General features: G+C 35.1%; 1 protein-coding gene across 3 annotated transcripts in view; it reads left to right on the top strand.

Annotated features, from left to right (window-relative positions):
- The window catches only part of magi2b (membrane associated guanylate kinase, WW and PDZ domain containing 2b), a 227,462-nt gene extending 220,544 nt beyond the window's left edge, over positions 1-6,918 (top strand). The window contains exons 22-23 of one of the 3 annotated variants that reach the window (XM_056451970.1): positions 3,414-3,502; positions 4,850-6,918. In XM_056451970.1, the coding sequence (XP_056307945.1) occupies positions 3,414-3,502; positions 4,850-4,906 (146 nt within the window). In that variant the 3' untranslated portion in view covers positions 4,907-6,918. Of the gene's footprint in view, positions 1-3,413; positions 3,503-4,846 lie in introns of all 3 variants that reach the window. The other 2 variants (XM_056451972.1, XM_056451971.1) reach the window with 2 other exon arrangements.
- Positions 6,919-15,273: the final 8,355 nt, after the last annotated feature.

Raw genomic sequence — 15,273 nt, 5'->3', positions numbered from 1 at the left:
CAATTAGTCTGATCAGGTGTGTTTAATTAGGGTTAAAGCTAAACTGTGCAGAGCTGCGGCCCTCCAGGAACTGGATTTGACACCTGTGCTCTATGGTCATTAAAAATCCCATGGCACTTCTTGTAAAGAGTAGGGGTGCAACCCTGGTATCCTGGCCAAATTCCCTCCATCGAGCCTTACCCATCATGGCCTCCGAATCGTCCCCATCCACTGAATTGGCTTTATTACTGTCTCTCTATTCCACCAATGGTGAGTGCACTGGCGTGGTTGTCCTGTGACTGAGAGGTGTGGAGAGACCCCCCTCCCTCATGATTGTGCAGCGCTTAGGATGTATGGCCATGCATGATAAATGCGCTATATAAATACACATTACATTACATTTTGAAGTATGCATTTCCTGAATATAAAGAGCAGACTTGCCATCAGTCTTTCTGTTTTTGTTAAGTGGACGCACAAATCATCTATGCTCCTTGTTCTTTTTGATCACTGCCCGATGTTTACGAAACACCGTTATCATAATCACAGCGTTATTGTGTTTGCCATGTGTACACATGAGCAGCATGATAATTGTTTACAACAAGGGATGCTCTATACCTTTTTTTCTGTTCCCGATATCTGAGCTCAGGGTATCAAACCCGAGTACTGAGCTGATATGCGAGTATGTTTTTGTAAAATACAAACATTACTGTACTTTACAGGAAAAAAGTTCAAATCAAACACTGAAACCTGAAAAAAATCTTCGTACAAAAAAATTAAGAAAATAAAAAATGTACAAGAATAAAATATAAAAAAATTACCTATTTGAAACTTAAAATTTAGAAACATTTTTCAAATAAAATAGTGTGTTACCTTAGTTATCCTCGCTGTTCTAACAGTGGTTGTTGGGGCAACAAAGCACAACTTCCGTTGTTTGCATTCTAAGCAGCGAAGAAGAACTGACTCTGGGTTTGCAGTGTTAAGCAAAGCTAGCATACGTCACATTTAAAAAGATAGTGTCAGATTGATTTATGGTTTCAAATACTCACTGATACCGATGCCTGTATTTTTACAGTATCGACAAGTAGTTCCGATACTAGTATCGGTATCGAAACAACTCTTTTTACAATCATGTCTCCTGCAGTAAAGTAGTGTCTGAATGTTCGAAACCAATATACTGTCACTCAGTTTTTCACACTTCTTTTTAAATGTATCACAGTCTTAGTGGTGTTGTACACATATCGCTTCTAAAACCGCATGCACATCACTTCCTTCAGCAATTTCAATGTGCTTCTGGGCTTCGCACTCCCAAGACTGTCGTTGTTAGGCAACTATCAACCACACTCCCTAATAGAGCTTAGATCGAGCCCAAAAAAATCCCAAGCCGGTGAATCTTGTGTCCGAGACCGACCCGGTCCGACCAGTAGTGGGGCAAGCTTAACTGGTGCTCTAGGCAAACGGCGGTGGTGCTGTCTTTTTTGCGGATAAAAGTGAATAACGGGGATGGCTGGGGATGGGGGTTGAGTCGCCTTGCCGCCCCTTGTAAGATACCGGTGTTCATGCTGCCCTTTTTGCGGACAAAAGTGAAGAGGGGGAGGGGGGAGGGTTGAGTCTCCATGCCACCCCTAGCAAGATGCCACCCTGGGTGATTGCCCACTTTGCCCATGCCTAAATCCGCCACTGGGTCCGACACATCTGTAATGATGAGGAATTGGGTATTATTATGTGGGCCGTTATAACAGAAGTTCTCAACTACAATTCTGAATTGTTTAAACTAAAGAAAGGAGTTTAAATTTACCTTAATGAATAATGTAACAAAGACGCAGCATGTAAACTGCATTGTTTGTTTATTCAGACTGGATTGTAACCAAAGAGGACATTGAAGGCTGACTATCATCCTTTTTTTCTGCCATGGCAAGTTTTTTTCTTGACATGTGTCTGTTCATCCTGGAGGTTCCTGTTTTTATGCCTCTTACACATCGCATGTGCAAGCAGCATGTGTTTTTTCAGCGTCCATATTAACGAATAAATATTAGAGCTTTCATATCGCACGCAGAATCAGCACGTCAGTGCGGAGCATTAGCAGAGCTGAAGCAGCAGTGCCACGATCATTTCAGCGCTGGGTCTATTTTTGCCGCTGCTCATGCTTAATTAAAGTGACAGTGCATTGATAATGACCAAAACACTTTAAATGATAATAAAAATTAGCATATTTCTAAAAATGGCATAGCTTTCCACACAATTAGGCTAATTAAGTAATGACTCGGGGAAAAAAACACAAATGCTTGATCACAGCCCAGCTCGGTCTGAAGACAGTGGCAGAAAATATCAGGAAGTGTGGGCTCGGGTTCGGGCAGAGAATCTAAACTCTACTCCCTAAGGATCTGCCACTGAAAAACCATTGCTGTAGCTCTGATTCAATTTTATTGAAGGAGAAAATGAAAAAAAAAACACTTCAGTGTTTAGGTGCTCTGCGTTTATTACTCAAATTATTTTATTACTTTATTACTCATTACTTTATTACGTTTATTACTTAAGTTATTACTCAAATGTCTACTGTTATTACTGAAATGTGTGTGTTCCAAGTGTGAAGCTGCGGCATTATAAAAAGTAGAGATAACTCCATATTTGGGTCACACTTTATTTTGATGGTCCGTTTGTTGAGTTATCTACATGCCAACTAATTCTCATTAGATTATAAGTAGACTGTTAGGTTGGGGTTAGGGTTGGTGTTAGGTTTGGGTTAGTGTAAGCTGACATGTACTTGCTAAGTTTCTTATAGTCAGTTAAATGTCTGTTTAGCAGCAGTATCAACAGATATTAAGCAGATGGTCCAAAACTCAAATGGACCATCAAAATAAAGTGTTATCCAAACTTGAGCATGCATAATGCTATATATGAACAACCCCCTAACCAATCATTTACCAATCATGAACCTTCAGCAGTGAAATTTAAACCACACTGAACTGAACTAAACTGAAGTTCAACTCTGAAATCTGGACTTTACTAGAACTATGTTAATCTGCTTTCACACAATCTACATTGTAAAAAGCGCTGTATAAATAAACATGAATTGAATTAACAACTTCAATGAGAAAGATAATAATTTGGCAGGGAGTCCAAATTGGGCACAGAAGCAGCACTGCACTAGATCCGATTTCACCGATCGGTTTCTCAAGTGTTACACATACACTGAGATATTTTTTTTATTAGCAGTAAATTTTACTCCACTTGCTGGACAGGACCTGCATGTAAATAAAGGATGGTACTCAAGTCTTTTACCCCTAACCGACGAACTATAAATAAATTTGCTGTTAGTATATCGGGGCCTTTAGTGATGAAACTTCTATTAACTCCTCTCTTTCTATCAGCTGTTCTGTATTTCTAACTCTATTTCTATGATCTAATAGTACAGTCTTTTACTTCCTGTCCTGTAGGGATGGTTCCTACCAACCTTTCCATGTGCATGAAAAGTGACACTCTAGCCTCACCCTATTTCTTCATAATGGGACACTCTAAAGACACGGTTCGTGGCATCCTGCACGTCTTTCTGCTTACAGTTCTTTTATATCTCTGCTTCTGTCCGGGTTGCATTGCATGTGTCGCTAGTTTGAGTATCTTTAAACTAGACTGTGATTGGTTACAATGTGTACTTTTGTGTATTTTTGTCCTTGTGTGCACGTGTTTGCTTGACATTGTTGGGGAAGCTACAGCGGAATAGGTTTTCTAAAGTAGTTCAATTATAATCACACTAACTGTTACCAACAAAAAGGTACTGTCTACATAGAAGCTAAAAATTCCAACACACATATAGAAAAATGAGAGGCTTGATAATAACTTCAGAGTTATATCAGTTTTCTGTATTTGTACACTACCTGACGAAAGTCTTGTCGTCGATCCTAGTTGTAAAAGCAACAAATAATAACTTGACTTCTAGTTGATCATTTGGAAAAGTGGCAGAAGGTAGATTTTTCCAATGAATCATCTGTTCAACTGCATCCCAATCATCACAAATACTGCAGAAGTCCTACTGGAACCCGCATTCACCCAAGAAATGGAGCTTGCAGAAATGTTTGGATGCCATCCTCCAAGCTCATGGGAGTAATACACAATATTAATTCTTTTTCCACTGCACCATGACTTATATTCTATACTGGACATTATTTCTGTTAAATGACAAGACTTTGGTCTGAGCAAAGTCAGACCTTACTGTCCTAATTAAATAATTAAAAATCAAGGCATGATCATTTTATTTAGGTAAAATAAGCATAATCTAGAGGCCTCTGCCTTTCATATTAGGCATTTATGATACCAAATGATCAACTAGAAGTCAAATTATTATTTGTTGTTCCTAAAACAAGACTTTTGTCAATATATCAAAATATCAAATAAAAAGATAAAAGTTTAAATATAAATGTTGAGTTTTTTTCTTTCAGATAAGTACTAATTATTCCGCCAAATATTAATTTCCGAATATAACTGTTATGAACTACTGTATTTATGGAATTTCTTTCTCATTTGAAATAAAAAATGTTGCCATTTAGAACACATTTTACTCAAAATACATACCTATTAATAACATATCCAGAGAACTGATCATAACTAGAAAAAGTGGTGTGTTCATTTCTACCAGAGCTGTATATGACTTTATGATATGATTTCCAGCCAGATATATTTATCTACCAAAAACTTAACTGGCACCTCGCTTAACCCTGCTTTAAAAGTTTAATGTTATTATATTAAAATCCCCTATTACTATAAATGCTTTTAAAAACTCCCCAACACTGCATGAACTGTGTTACGTCCATTCGCAGTTACCTTGCTGTCCAGTCTAATGAGTGATTCACAGGGTTTTTGTTGTGTTTCCTAGTAGACAGTGCCGCCTCCCGGAGTGCTCTCTCTCCAGCCACCCCTGCCTTGTCGGAAGTAGTTTCGCCCCATTAGAGTGACTCTCACCCCTCGCCGTCACCCGTCATCTCATCCAGCCTCGAACCCTGGACTTTCAGTGGCATTTCTGTGACAGTCTGGACCAATCACGGCGCCCCTCGTGGTCAGTTTTGTGAGGCTTCGCCCGCGGACAGAAGGGTGGCAGGTCCACCTGTGAGAGCTGTGCTTTGAACAGCCTAAAAACGAAGGAGACGGATCATAAAAAGTCTAAAATATTGAGAACAGATGGAGACATATCAACCTCAAATGGATTATCGCATCCAACTTGCTTTTCATACAGTCGCCAAGTTTGTTTTTCGTGTTTCCGGATGATTCAGATGAACGGCAGCCAAAGACGCGTGGCTCGGCCTCTCGCTGTTTAATTCTGGATCCAAAGTGGACACTTCTCACCGGGGAACGAGCCGAACTTTCAACACCTCGCTCTTCCGTCCGAGCACTCGTTGTTTGTTTATCATGTAGAGGTTGTTTATTTTTTGGTATATTTTCAAGAGGTTCACACCAAGCCCCTTGCGATACCAGGGGTCAAATATCGCAAATATATGTGTAGCATGAAAATGAGATTTCTGAGGAAACACACAAACTTCTGAGTTGAGAACTTTTCAGTATTGAGTTTCTTTGTATGTCCGATGGGGGAACGAACATCACACTGGCAGTAAAAATAAAAAAGGAGGCTGCCATGATGGAGATACAATGTCACGCCAAACCATTCAAGGTTCATTTATGGGAGCTAAATGCATATCAGTCGCCAAATCTGCCGCATGGATGTATCCCTTTAGATCCCGAGACAATAGTACGGTTTAGTCTTGATGAATTCTTCACCCAGCCAAACGTTTGGTTTCATCGCAGACTGACGTGAAGAAAAATGGTGGATGCTTTCAAAGCCTCGGTGCGTCATTGTCGGCCTCATTGGCCCTGTACTGTTTGCCACCACTGTGGATTTGGGGTGCCATCTTACACCTCACGAGCTTCATCCCCATGTCTCTGATGGCTCCGTAGTTCATGGAAGCTAATTAGCAGAGCTAATTAAAGGAGAAAATGTTTGCAGGGCAGTTTGGTCTAAGACCAGGAGACATGCAGTCTTTCACCGTGTCTTAACCAAGTGCGACATGACTAATAATCAGCCTGTTAGCTCAAAATGCGAAAGCGTATTTGATGTGTTTTGTAACAGTCAGCAGGGTCACACTCACATTAGTGTGGGTCGTTAAAACATAAAATCAACATAATATTACTCTATTTACTTTCTTACACACAAACCTGGTCTGGATTTGCTTGATTTTTTGTTACCTTCCGATTATCCAGCCTGATTTCAAGAGGAAACGTAGCTATTTTACGTTTTGTCAGTTAAGTGGCTAATTCATAATAATTTGTACGAGTTCAGTCGTACAAAAATGTACGATTTTAAAAAAGAAGTATGACACCCAACCCCGCCCCTAAACCCAACCGTCATTGAAGGATAAGCAAATTGTACTAAATTGTACGAATGAGATCGTATGAATTTAAAGGAATTAAGCTATGGTCACACTGGGCTTTGTGTGTGCGAAATTCTGTCGTATGGTGCTGCGAAAAGGGGCAGGATTAAACAAGATGATTAGACATTTAATAAAGCGAGCGATTGCTCCATGTTTTAAATTTCTGTCCAGAGAGGTCATGTTTTGATCCTCGATCGGTCTCACACAGTCGAGTGATGCGATTTCACAGGTCAGAGTTCACCAATCTTGAACTTTTCACCGCAGCAACATGCAAAACTTGACGCATGACCCTGCGTTTCCGGTCTGACGCATTCGCGTGCGTATGAAAGGAAGTCTATAGGAGGAAAAGCCCAGTGTGACCGCAGCTTGAGCCAGTAAATCAAAAAGTTATCAATTGCCGTGAGATTGTGTTGGATTATTGGCTGAAATTGTTATTAGATGACCTAAAAATTGGTCAAAATCTTGAAAAATGTAGGAATTTTCTTGCTGCTTGATACAGTTGTGTGATTATTTAGTTGTTGTTATTCAGAATGTGTTATCTTAATATGTAGATTTTTGATAAATAAAATGTGACATATAAAACATATAATATATAGGAGGGCTACATATATATATATATATATATATATAAATATATATTTTGAATGAATAATATATAATTATAGGTGAGGCTATTTAGAAACTTATTTCAAAATATGCTAAATTTACTTATGCCTGTTAAAACAGCAGCTAGTATAAAATAAAAAAAATTGATTGCATGTTATTTTGGTACTATAGTAGCCGATATTGATATTGAATGATCTAGAATTTTCCATAGAAATTGGCCCAAAAAAAATTCCTGCTTTTTACAATTGTTGCTACTTAGGTCAAGAAATACTGACACTATTTACTTTAACACATATTCCTGGTTGGGATCCCAGCAAACAATTTTGTGTTTAATAGATATCTAGTAGACATCTAAAAGTAGACAGCTTGGCTAAAACAAGGCTAAACTTGGGCTGTAAGTGAAAATCTAATAGACATCTAAGAATAGCCCAAAACCAGACTAATCATCAATTAGACAGATTAGACGGACTTTATATGTGTAGTCATTCATTTCTATTTATTTGATGACTAGTCTAGTTTTGGCCTATTCTTAGACGTCTATTAGATTTTCACTGACAGCCCAAATTTAGCCTTGTTTTAGCCAAGACAATTATGTTTAGACCTCTATTAGACATCAATTATTTTTTTTAAAAACTGCTACCTGGGATATGTGTAATATTGTTGGCACCATACCAATTATCGGCCGATATTGGTATTGTATGACCCAGAAATTTAATATAGAAAATGATAGGATTACCTGCTGCTAGTTACACATCTGGACAAAAAGTGAACATGAAATAAAAAAGGCTCTATTAAATGCACATTTCTGATCAGGATATGCATGACATTTTGATAGCATACGATTATCGGCTTAATTTACTTTATTGGATATTTAATTGCGCATGCATATTTCCCCTAGTTTTACATTCAAATTACCTTTGCTAATTCTTATTTTTTTTTATTAGTATGATACTGTAAATTTGCACATTGCAAAATTTCCCAATGAATAAATTTAATGTGACACCTAAATTCACATGCAGCATTTAAAATGACAATATTTTACTATTTAGTGTTTTTTTATTTCTTTGTTTGTTTGTTTGTAAACATATTTTAACAATTATTCAGTTACCCACTTTAACAAGTAAATCATGGCAAATCGCAGTTACCCACTATTTCAAGTAAATGTATCGGTTTATCTCATACCGATATTCTAGTCACTTTGCTTTATGGCTTGTTGTTTTGTCATGTCACACCTGGTTAAGGCATGGTTAAGGTTCAGTTGTGAGCAAAAATGAGGAAAAGTGTGTGATTTTTAAAGAATGGGGGCATGATCAGGGTCTCTCTAGCATGATTAGATGGGACCCAGTTGAATGGGGCAGAGTGCCTTACTGGCAGGACAAAGAATAGTATGAAATATGCATTTTACATTAAAAAAAATATAAACATCTTAAGAGCTGAGCTTTTGATTCAACAGTGACAATTTTTTTTCTGATGTCGTGAAAATGTTTTGTTGGTGAATATGTAAAAAGATCACAAATACTGATCTGACGTGCCATTTACACTAATGCATTTTCGTTTTAAAATGCATACATTTCGTTGTTGTTATGCCTGGTGGTCCACACTACTCTGGCATCTTTGACCGGTGAAAACTGGGTGGTTTTGAAAATACTAAAGACCCTGTTTTGGTTTTAAAACAAAAACGCATTTGTTTAGATGGCGCCATACACCACCAGTTAGAAGTTTGGGATTATAAAGATTTTAATGTTTTTAAAAGAAGAATATTCTGGAACATATTAAATTCGACATATCAAGGACATATTAAATTGTTCAAGAATGAAAGCCAAAAAGACATTTATAATGTAAAAATATATGTATAAATATTTTTTTTTTGAGAGAATCCTAAGCTGTAAAATACAAATTAGTTTCCCCCAAAACACTATGAAGCAGGATAAAAAAAATAATTATAAGAATAATTATTAATGATTGAATATCAGTAATTAGTGATCATAACAGGGAAGCAAATCAGCATATTAGAATGATAATGCGACACTGAAGACAGTAATAAACACAACTTTAATGTACATGTCATGACATGACATGACATGACTTTCAAATGGAAAGCGGATTAAAGTGCAATAATGTTTCACTGTTTTACTTTATTCTTTATTAAATAAATTAAAAATCTTCTGTATCCCAAACTTCTGACCTGTAGTGTATGTCAAGATTTTTGTGTTTGTTGCGGCAAGCAGTTTTATTCAGACCTCCGTCGTTTTGAGCTTTTCATTAATGCATTTCATACAGTGATAATGATCGTCAGAACACATTTCCTGTGATTGAATCTCACAGTGTGGAGGGGAAGGTCTGACGCCACGCAGCGTTTTGCCTCTTTTTGTATTCATTTAATTGTGAAATCGTCTTCTGCTGCTCTGTCATTCTGATCGCAGGCTGATTACTGTGCCAATTCAGTTGTTTTCGAGGTATGTGTGGAATGTAATTCCAGGTTTTCAAGCGCTTTTGTGAAGCACAGAACATCCCAGAACTGTGTCCAGAGCCGTGTTGAAAACAGTGCATATCAGTTGAAGCTTATCACATTCCTACTTCTCTACACTGTGGGGGGGAATTTGGATTTGATCACTCAAAAATACATTTGAAAATGACTTTATTTTTTTCTTTCTTGCTTTAAGCATAAACCTTGAGAATTGGCGGCTTATTTTATTGTTTTAGTTAGTATAATAATAGCATTTGTTAATAGCTTAACAAAGAAAACGTAATTCAAGAGGTTTGATTTAATGAGGTATATGTTTTAAAAAATAAAATATATAAAGTACATTTTGTTGTTTTAAACATAAACCGCATGAAATGTGGCCACATTTATACTTCTAAAACAATTCAAAATAAAGTTCATATGTCGACGCCAATAGCCTAGTGGTTAAGTGCGCTGACATATAGCACCATGGTGCTCACAGCGACCCGAGTTCGATTCCCAGCTCAAGGTCCTTTGCCGACCCTTCCCCTCTCTCTGCTCCCAACTATTTCCTGTCAATTATCTGCACTATTCTATCCATTAAAGGTTAAAAACCCCTAAAAAAATAATAAAATGTTCTTATATTAAATGAAAATCTTTCACACTGATTACATTTAAACTTAATAATTTTTAAGTTCTTGATTTAAGCATACACTGTTAACAAGCTGTCTGCCTGTAACTTACTGTAAATCAATTACAGCAAAAAATACTGTATTTACATTCACAGGACTATTTATCTTGCTGTATATGTCTTTACAGATTTGTATGTATCCTTTTTCTGTAAAATATACAGTCATTTTCACAATGAAACTTTAAAATACAGTAAGATAATGCATAAAGGCTGATTTGTACTTCTGCGTCGAGTGATCGCCGTGACACACGGAGCATGCCTTTTGTGTAGCTATGCATTTATACTTCTGCATGCTGTTTGTGTTGCTTTGCAATAACATGTGTGAAGCGCTAGCTGGCAGTAGGTTATGTTCCTCTGTAGCTATGTTTCCATCCACCTATTTTAATGTGCATTTTGAAAATGCGCATAAAAAATGTGTGCGAATAACAGAGTAAGATAAACTTTTTATACGATGAGAAAGATGCGCATAAAATACAATGGAAAGACTTTTACCGAACAAATCACAGTATGCACATTAAAAGAGGTCATGTGATTTTGTTATAAGAGATCATGTGATGATAAAATGTGTGTAAATGGACAAACCAGAAGGCTGAGCACATTATAAAACGTCTGAAATGTTGTTTTGGTCATTATTATTTATCAGTTACTTCCATAATCAAGAGCGTCTGTGCTCTGTGTCTCGCGTCTTTAAACGCCACCACGCGTTCATTGTGTGTCGGCATCGTCTTCTGAAGCATAAGTCATTTATTAAATAAGGAAAAGATTCACACAGCTTCTCCTACCGCAGGAAATTCAATTTTTACTGTTGATATTTGGCGCCAATAATCAGGAAGTGACGATTTTGTTCTCTTTGACTTGTTGAATGGAAGCGCTGCTTTATTCGCACATCTTTTATGCGATAATCCAGTTTTGCGTATAAAGTTAATTCGCTTTTTTGGATGGAAACATAGGTAGTGTCGAGTTTCTTCGCGGGTGTTTTTTTGAGTGGAGCGTGTTAGCGTCAGCATCAGTGTCAGCCACAGTGAGGGATATGCAATCCTGCAAAGGCTGTGCCGGACCACACGCTTGACGCAGAAGTGTAATCAGCCTTAACTGTCCTACAGTAAAATACGGTTCATATTACAGTTAAATACTGTATAATTTACAAAAACCGTTAGCGGTGTATTTCAATTTGGTTACTTTTTTGCTGCTTAAAATTTAAACTTTCAATTCAATACAATCAAATTTGGAAAAGTTAAGGATATTAGATGCCATAACTGTATTAGTTACTAACAACTTTAACTAAATAACTAGTAACTAATAGCTTTTAACAGTCAGTTATTATATATAAATATACACTTACCGGCCACTTTATTAGGTACACCTGTCCAATTGCTCATTAACGCAAAATTCTAATCAGCCAATCACATGGCAGCAACTCAATGCATTTAGGCCATGTAGACATGATCAAGACGTTCTGCTGCAGTTCAAACCAAGGTGATTTAAGTGACTTTGAACGCATAGTTCTAGGTGCCAATAATGCACCACGTCATAAAGCATGAATCATCTCAGACTGGCTTCTTAAACATGACATCAAGTTCACTGTACTCAAATGGCCTCTACAGTCACCAGAACTCAATCCAATAGAGCACCTTTGGGATGTGGTGGAATGAGAGATTCACATCATAGACAAATCTGCAGCAACTGTGTGATGCTATCATGTCAATATGGACCAAAATCTCTGAGGAATATTTCCAGTACCTTGTTGAATCTATGCCATGAAGGATTACAGCAGTTCTGAAGGCAAAAATGGGTCCAACCCGTACTAGTAAGGTGTACCTAATAAAGTGGCCGGTAAGTGTAGTTAACCTTTAAACCTAATTTATTTATTTTTTTCTGATTAAAGCATAAACCCAATTCTATTTGGTTACATTTACGCTTAAAACAAACAAACTACACTTAATAATATACATTTTCTTGTGCCAAATAAACTTTTAAAGGATTTTTTTTCTAAAAAAAAAAGGATTGCAGAACCCGTTTTTCCCCTCCGCAGTGGAATGGTGTATATTAGTAAAGCGTGCCACAATAAACTGCTCCCTGTTGGGTTTTTTTGTAGCGAGCACATAATATTTGAACATAAGTCTCATCATGGGGTGCAGTGTGTGCTATTAAAAACTGCTGTTTACATAGAGAGACAGACAGACAGCTGAAGGAAAATATGGATGCATTTCTTGCACAGCTCATAGCTTTTACTGTTTGAAGCTGTATCCTGCCTGCTGTGAAAAATAAGACAAAGAAAAAAAAAAGCATTTTATATTACGGAGGAAAATATTGAATCTGTGCAAGATGGCACGTACGGTGGCCCATTCAGATCAATATTACTGTGTAGTGTTAGATGTGTATTTACCTTGTACAGATGTACTCCTATAAATATGGTTTAATGTATTATTGATAGTTTCAAAGACTAAGTGATCAAATATTTTTATGAAATGCAACAGTACGGATATAATAAATTTTGCTAAAATCTTGTTTACCTGTATGATATTCTGATATACTGTTAAATAAACTCTTGACAAGGTCTAAAGGTCATTTTTAGAGTTTGTTTTATTAGCATGTCTGATTCTTGGAGTGTTGGTGTTCAAAGATTTAAAAAATGCAGTTTGCATTTTTTTTATGCTGCACATTTTTCTTTTTAATTTGAAATAAAAAACACTCTTAAAAGAAGAAAATGAAGTCAATTTAAAAACTGATCTTTTTTATTGTGAAATAATGGTGGTATTTTATGGTAGTATTTTTCTTCGCTTTTTTAGCGCACATTATAAAAGCGACAGGATTTTCTTTTTTATTTTAGGTTATTTTGACTTTTTAAACATACAATTGAGCCTTTTCATGATTATATTCTTACAATTCTGTTTGCATCTTACTATTGAGACTTTTAAGTCCAATTTTAAGTGTCAAGAAAAAACTTGCAATTGCAAGACAAACTCACAATTCTGACAATTGTTTGTTTCTTGCAATTTGTTTAAATCTCAAATCAAAGATAATTGAAAGTTTTTATCTCAAATTTACGAAGTAATTGTGACTCTCATAATCCATTCATTTAACTCTTCTGCATTTTTTTAAATCATTTAACTTTTTAAAATCTTATTCAAATTGAATTTATATTGTATCATTTTAGAGGCTATTATTATTCTGCATTACTATATTTTAAATATACTAACTATATGTCTCAAGTTTTACTTCATATTTCTCAAAATGCCAAGATAAAAACATTCTCTTTTGTTTGTTTGTTTCTAATGATTTTTACTTCTTATTGCTAAAGAATTGCTACTTTAAGTATAGAAGCCCTTTCTCGCCACTGAATTAAAATGTTTTTTTTTTTTTTAAAAAAAGAAAACTAGAAAGTCAGAATTCTGTTATAGTCAGAATTGCGAGTTGTAAAGTCAGAATTGAGAGGATTTCTGACTTTATAACTCTAAATTGCGACTACAACTCAGAATTCGGACTTTCTAACTCTGAATTTTGACTTTATAATTCTGAATTTTGACTTTATAACTCTGAATTTTGACTTTATAACTCAGAATTTTGACTTTATAACTCAGAATTTTGACTTTATAACTCAGAATGCTGACTTTATAATTCTGAATTCTGACTTTATAACTCAGAATTTTGACTTTATAATTCTGAATTCTGACTTTATAATTCTGAATTTTGACTTTATAACTCAGAATGCTGACTTTATAATTCTGAATTTTGACTTTATAACTCTGAATTTTGACTTTATAACTCAGAATTTTGACTTTATAACTCAGAATTTTGACTTTATAACTCAGAATGCTGACTTTATAATTCTGAATTCTGACTTTATAACTCAGAATTTTGACTTTATAATTCTGAATTCTGACTTTATAATTCTGAATTTTGACTTTATAACTCAGAATGCTGACTTTATAATTCTGAATTTTGACTTTATAACTCAGAATTTTGACTTTATAATTCTGAATTCTGACTTTATAATTCTGAATTTTGACTTTATAACTCAGAATGCTGACTTTATAATTCTGAATTTTGACTTTATAACTCAGAATTTTGACTTTATAACTCAGAATGCTGACTTTATAATTCTGAATTCTGACTTTATAACTCAGAATTTTGACTTTATAATTCTGAATTCTGACTTTATAATTCTGAATTTTGACTTTATAACTCAGAATGCTGACTTTATAATTCTGAATTTTGACTTTATAACTCAGAATTTTGACTTTATAACTCAGAATTTTGACTTTATAACTCAGAATGCTGACTTTATAATTCTGAATTCTGACTTTATAACTCGGAATTGTGACTTTCTAACTCTGAATTTTGACTTTCTAGCTCAGAATTCAGACTTTATAACTTGGAATTTTGACTTTATAACTCTGAATTTTGACTCCTAACTTAGAATTCTGACTTTATAACTCAGAATGCTGACTTTAGAACTCGGAATTCTGACTTTATAACTCGGAATTTTGACTTTTTAACTCGGAATTTTGACTTTACAACATAGAATTTTGACTTTATAACTCAGAATTTTGACTTTATAACTCAGAATGCTGACTTTATAATTCTGACTTTATAATTCTGAATTTTGACTTTATAACTCAGAATTTTGACTTTATAACTCAGAATTTTGACTTTATAACTCAGAATTTTGACTTTATAACTCAGAATGCTGACTTTATAATTCTGAATTCTGACTTTATAACTCAGAATTTTGACTTTATAATTCTGAATTCTGACTTTATAATTCTGAATTTTGACTTTATAACTCAGAATGCTGACTTTATAATTCTGAATTTTGACTTTATAACTCAGAATTTTGACTTTATAACTCAGAATGCTGACTTTATAATTCTGAATTCTGACTTTATAACTCAGAATTTTGACTTTATAATTCTGAATTCTGACTTTATAATTCTGAATTTTGACTTTATAACTCAGAATACTGACTTTATAATTCTGAATTTTGACTTTATAACTCAGAATTTTGACTTTATAACTCAGAATTTTGACTTTATAACTCAGAATGCTGACTTTATAATTCTGAATTCTGACTTTATAACTCGGAATTGTGACTTTCTAACTCTGAATTTTGACTTTCTAGCTCAGAATTCAGACTTTAT

Source organism: Danio aesculapii, chromosome 25 (genome assembly GCF_903798145.1).
Source record: "Danio aesculapii chromosome 25, fDanAes4.1, whole genome shotgun sequence".
Classification (NCBI taxonomy): domain Eukaryota; kingdom Metazoa; phylum Chordata; class Actinopteri; order Cypriniformes; family Danionidae; genus Danio; species Danio aesculapii.
The sequence above is the reverse complement of the archived record's forward strand: the minus strand, read 5'-3'. Positions and strand labels throughout refer to the sequence as shown.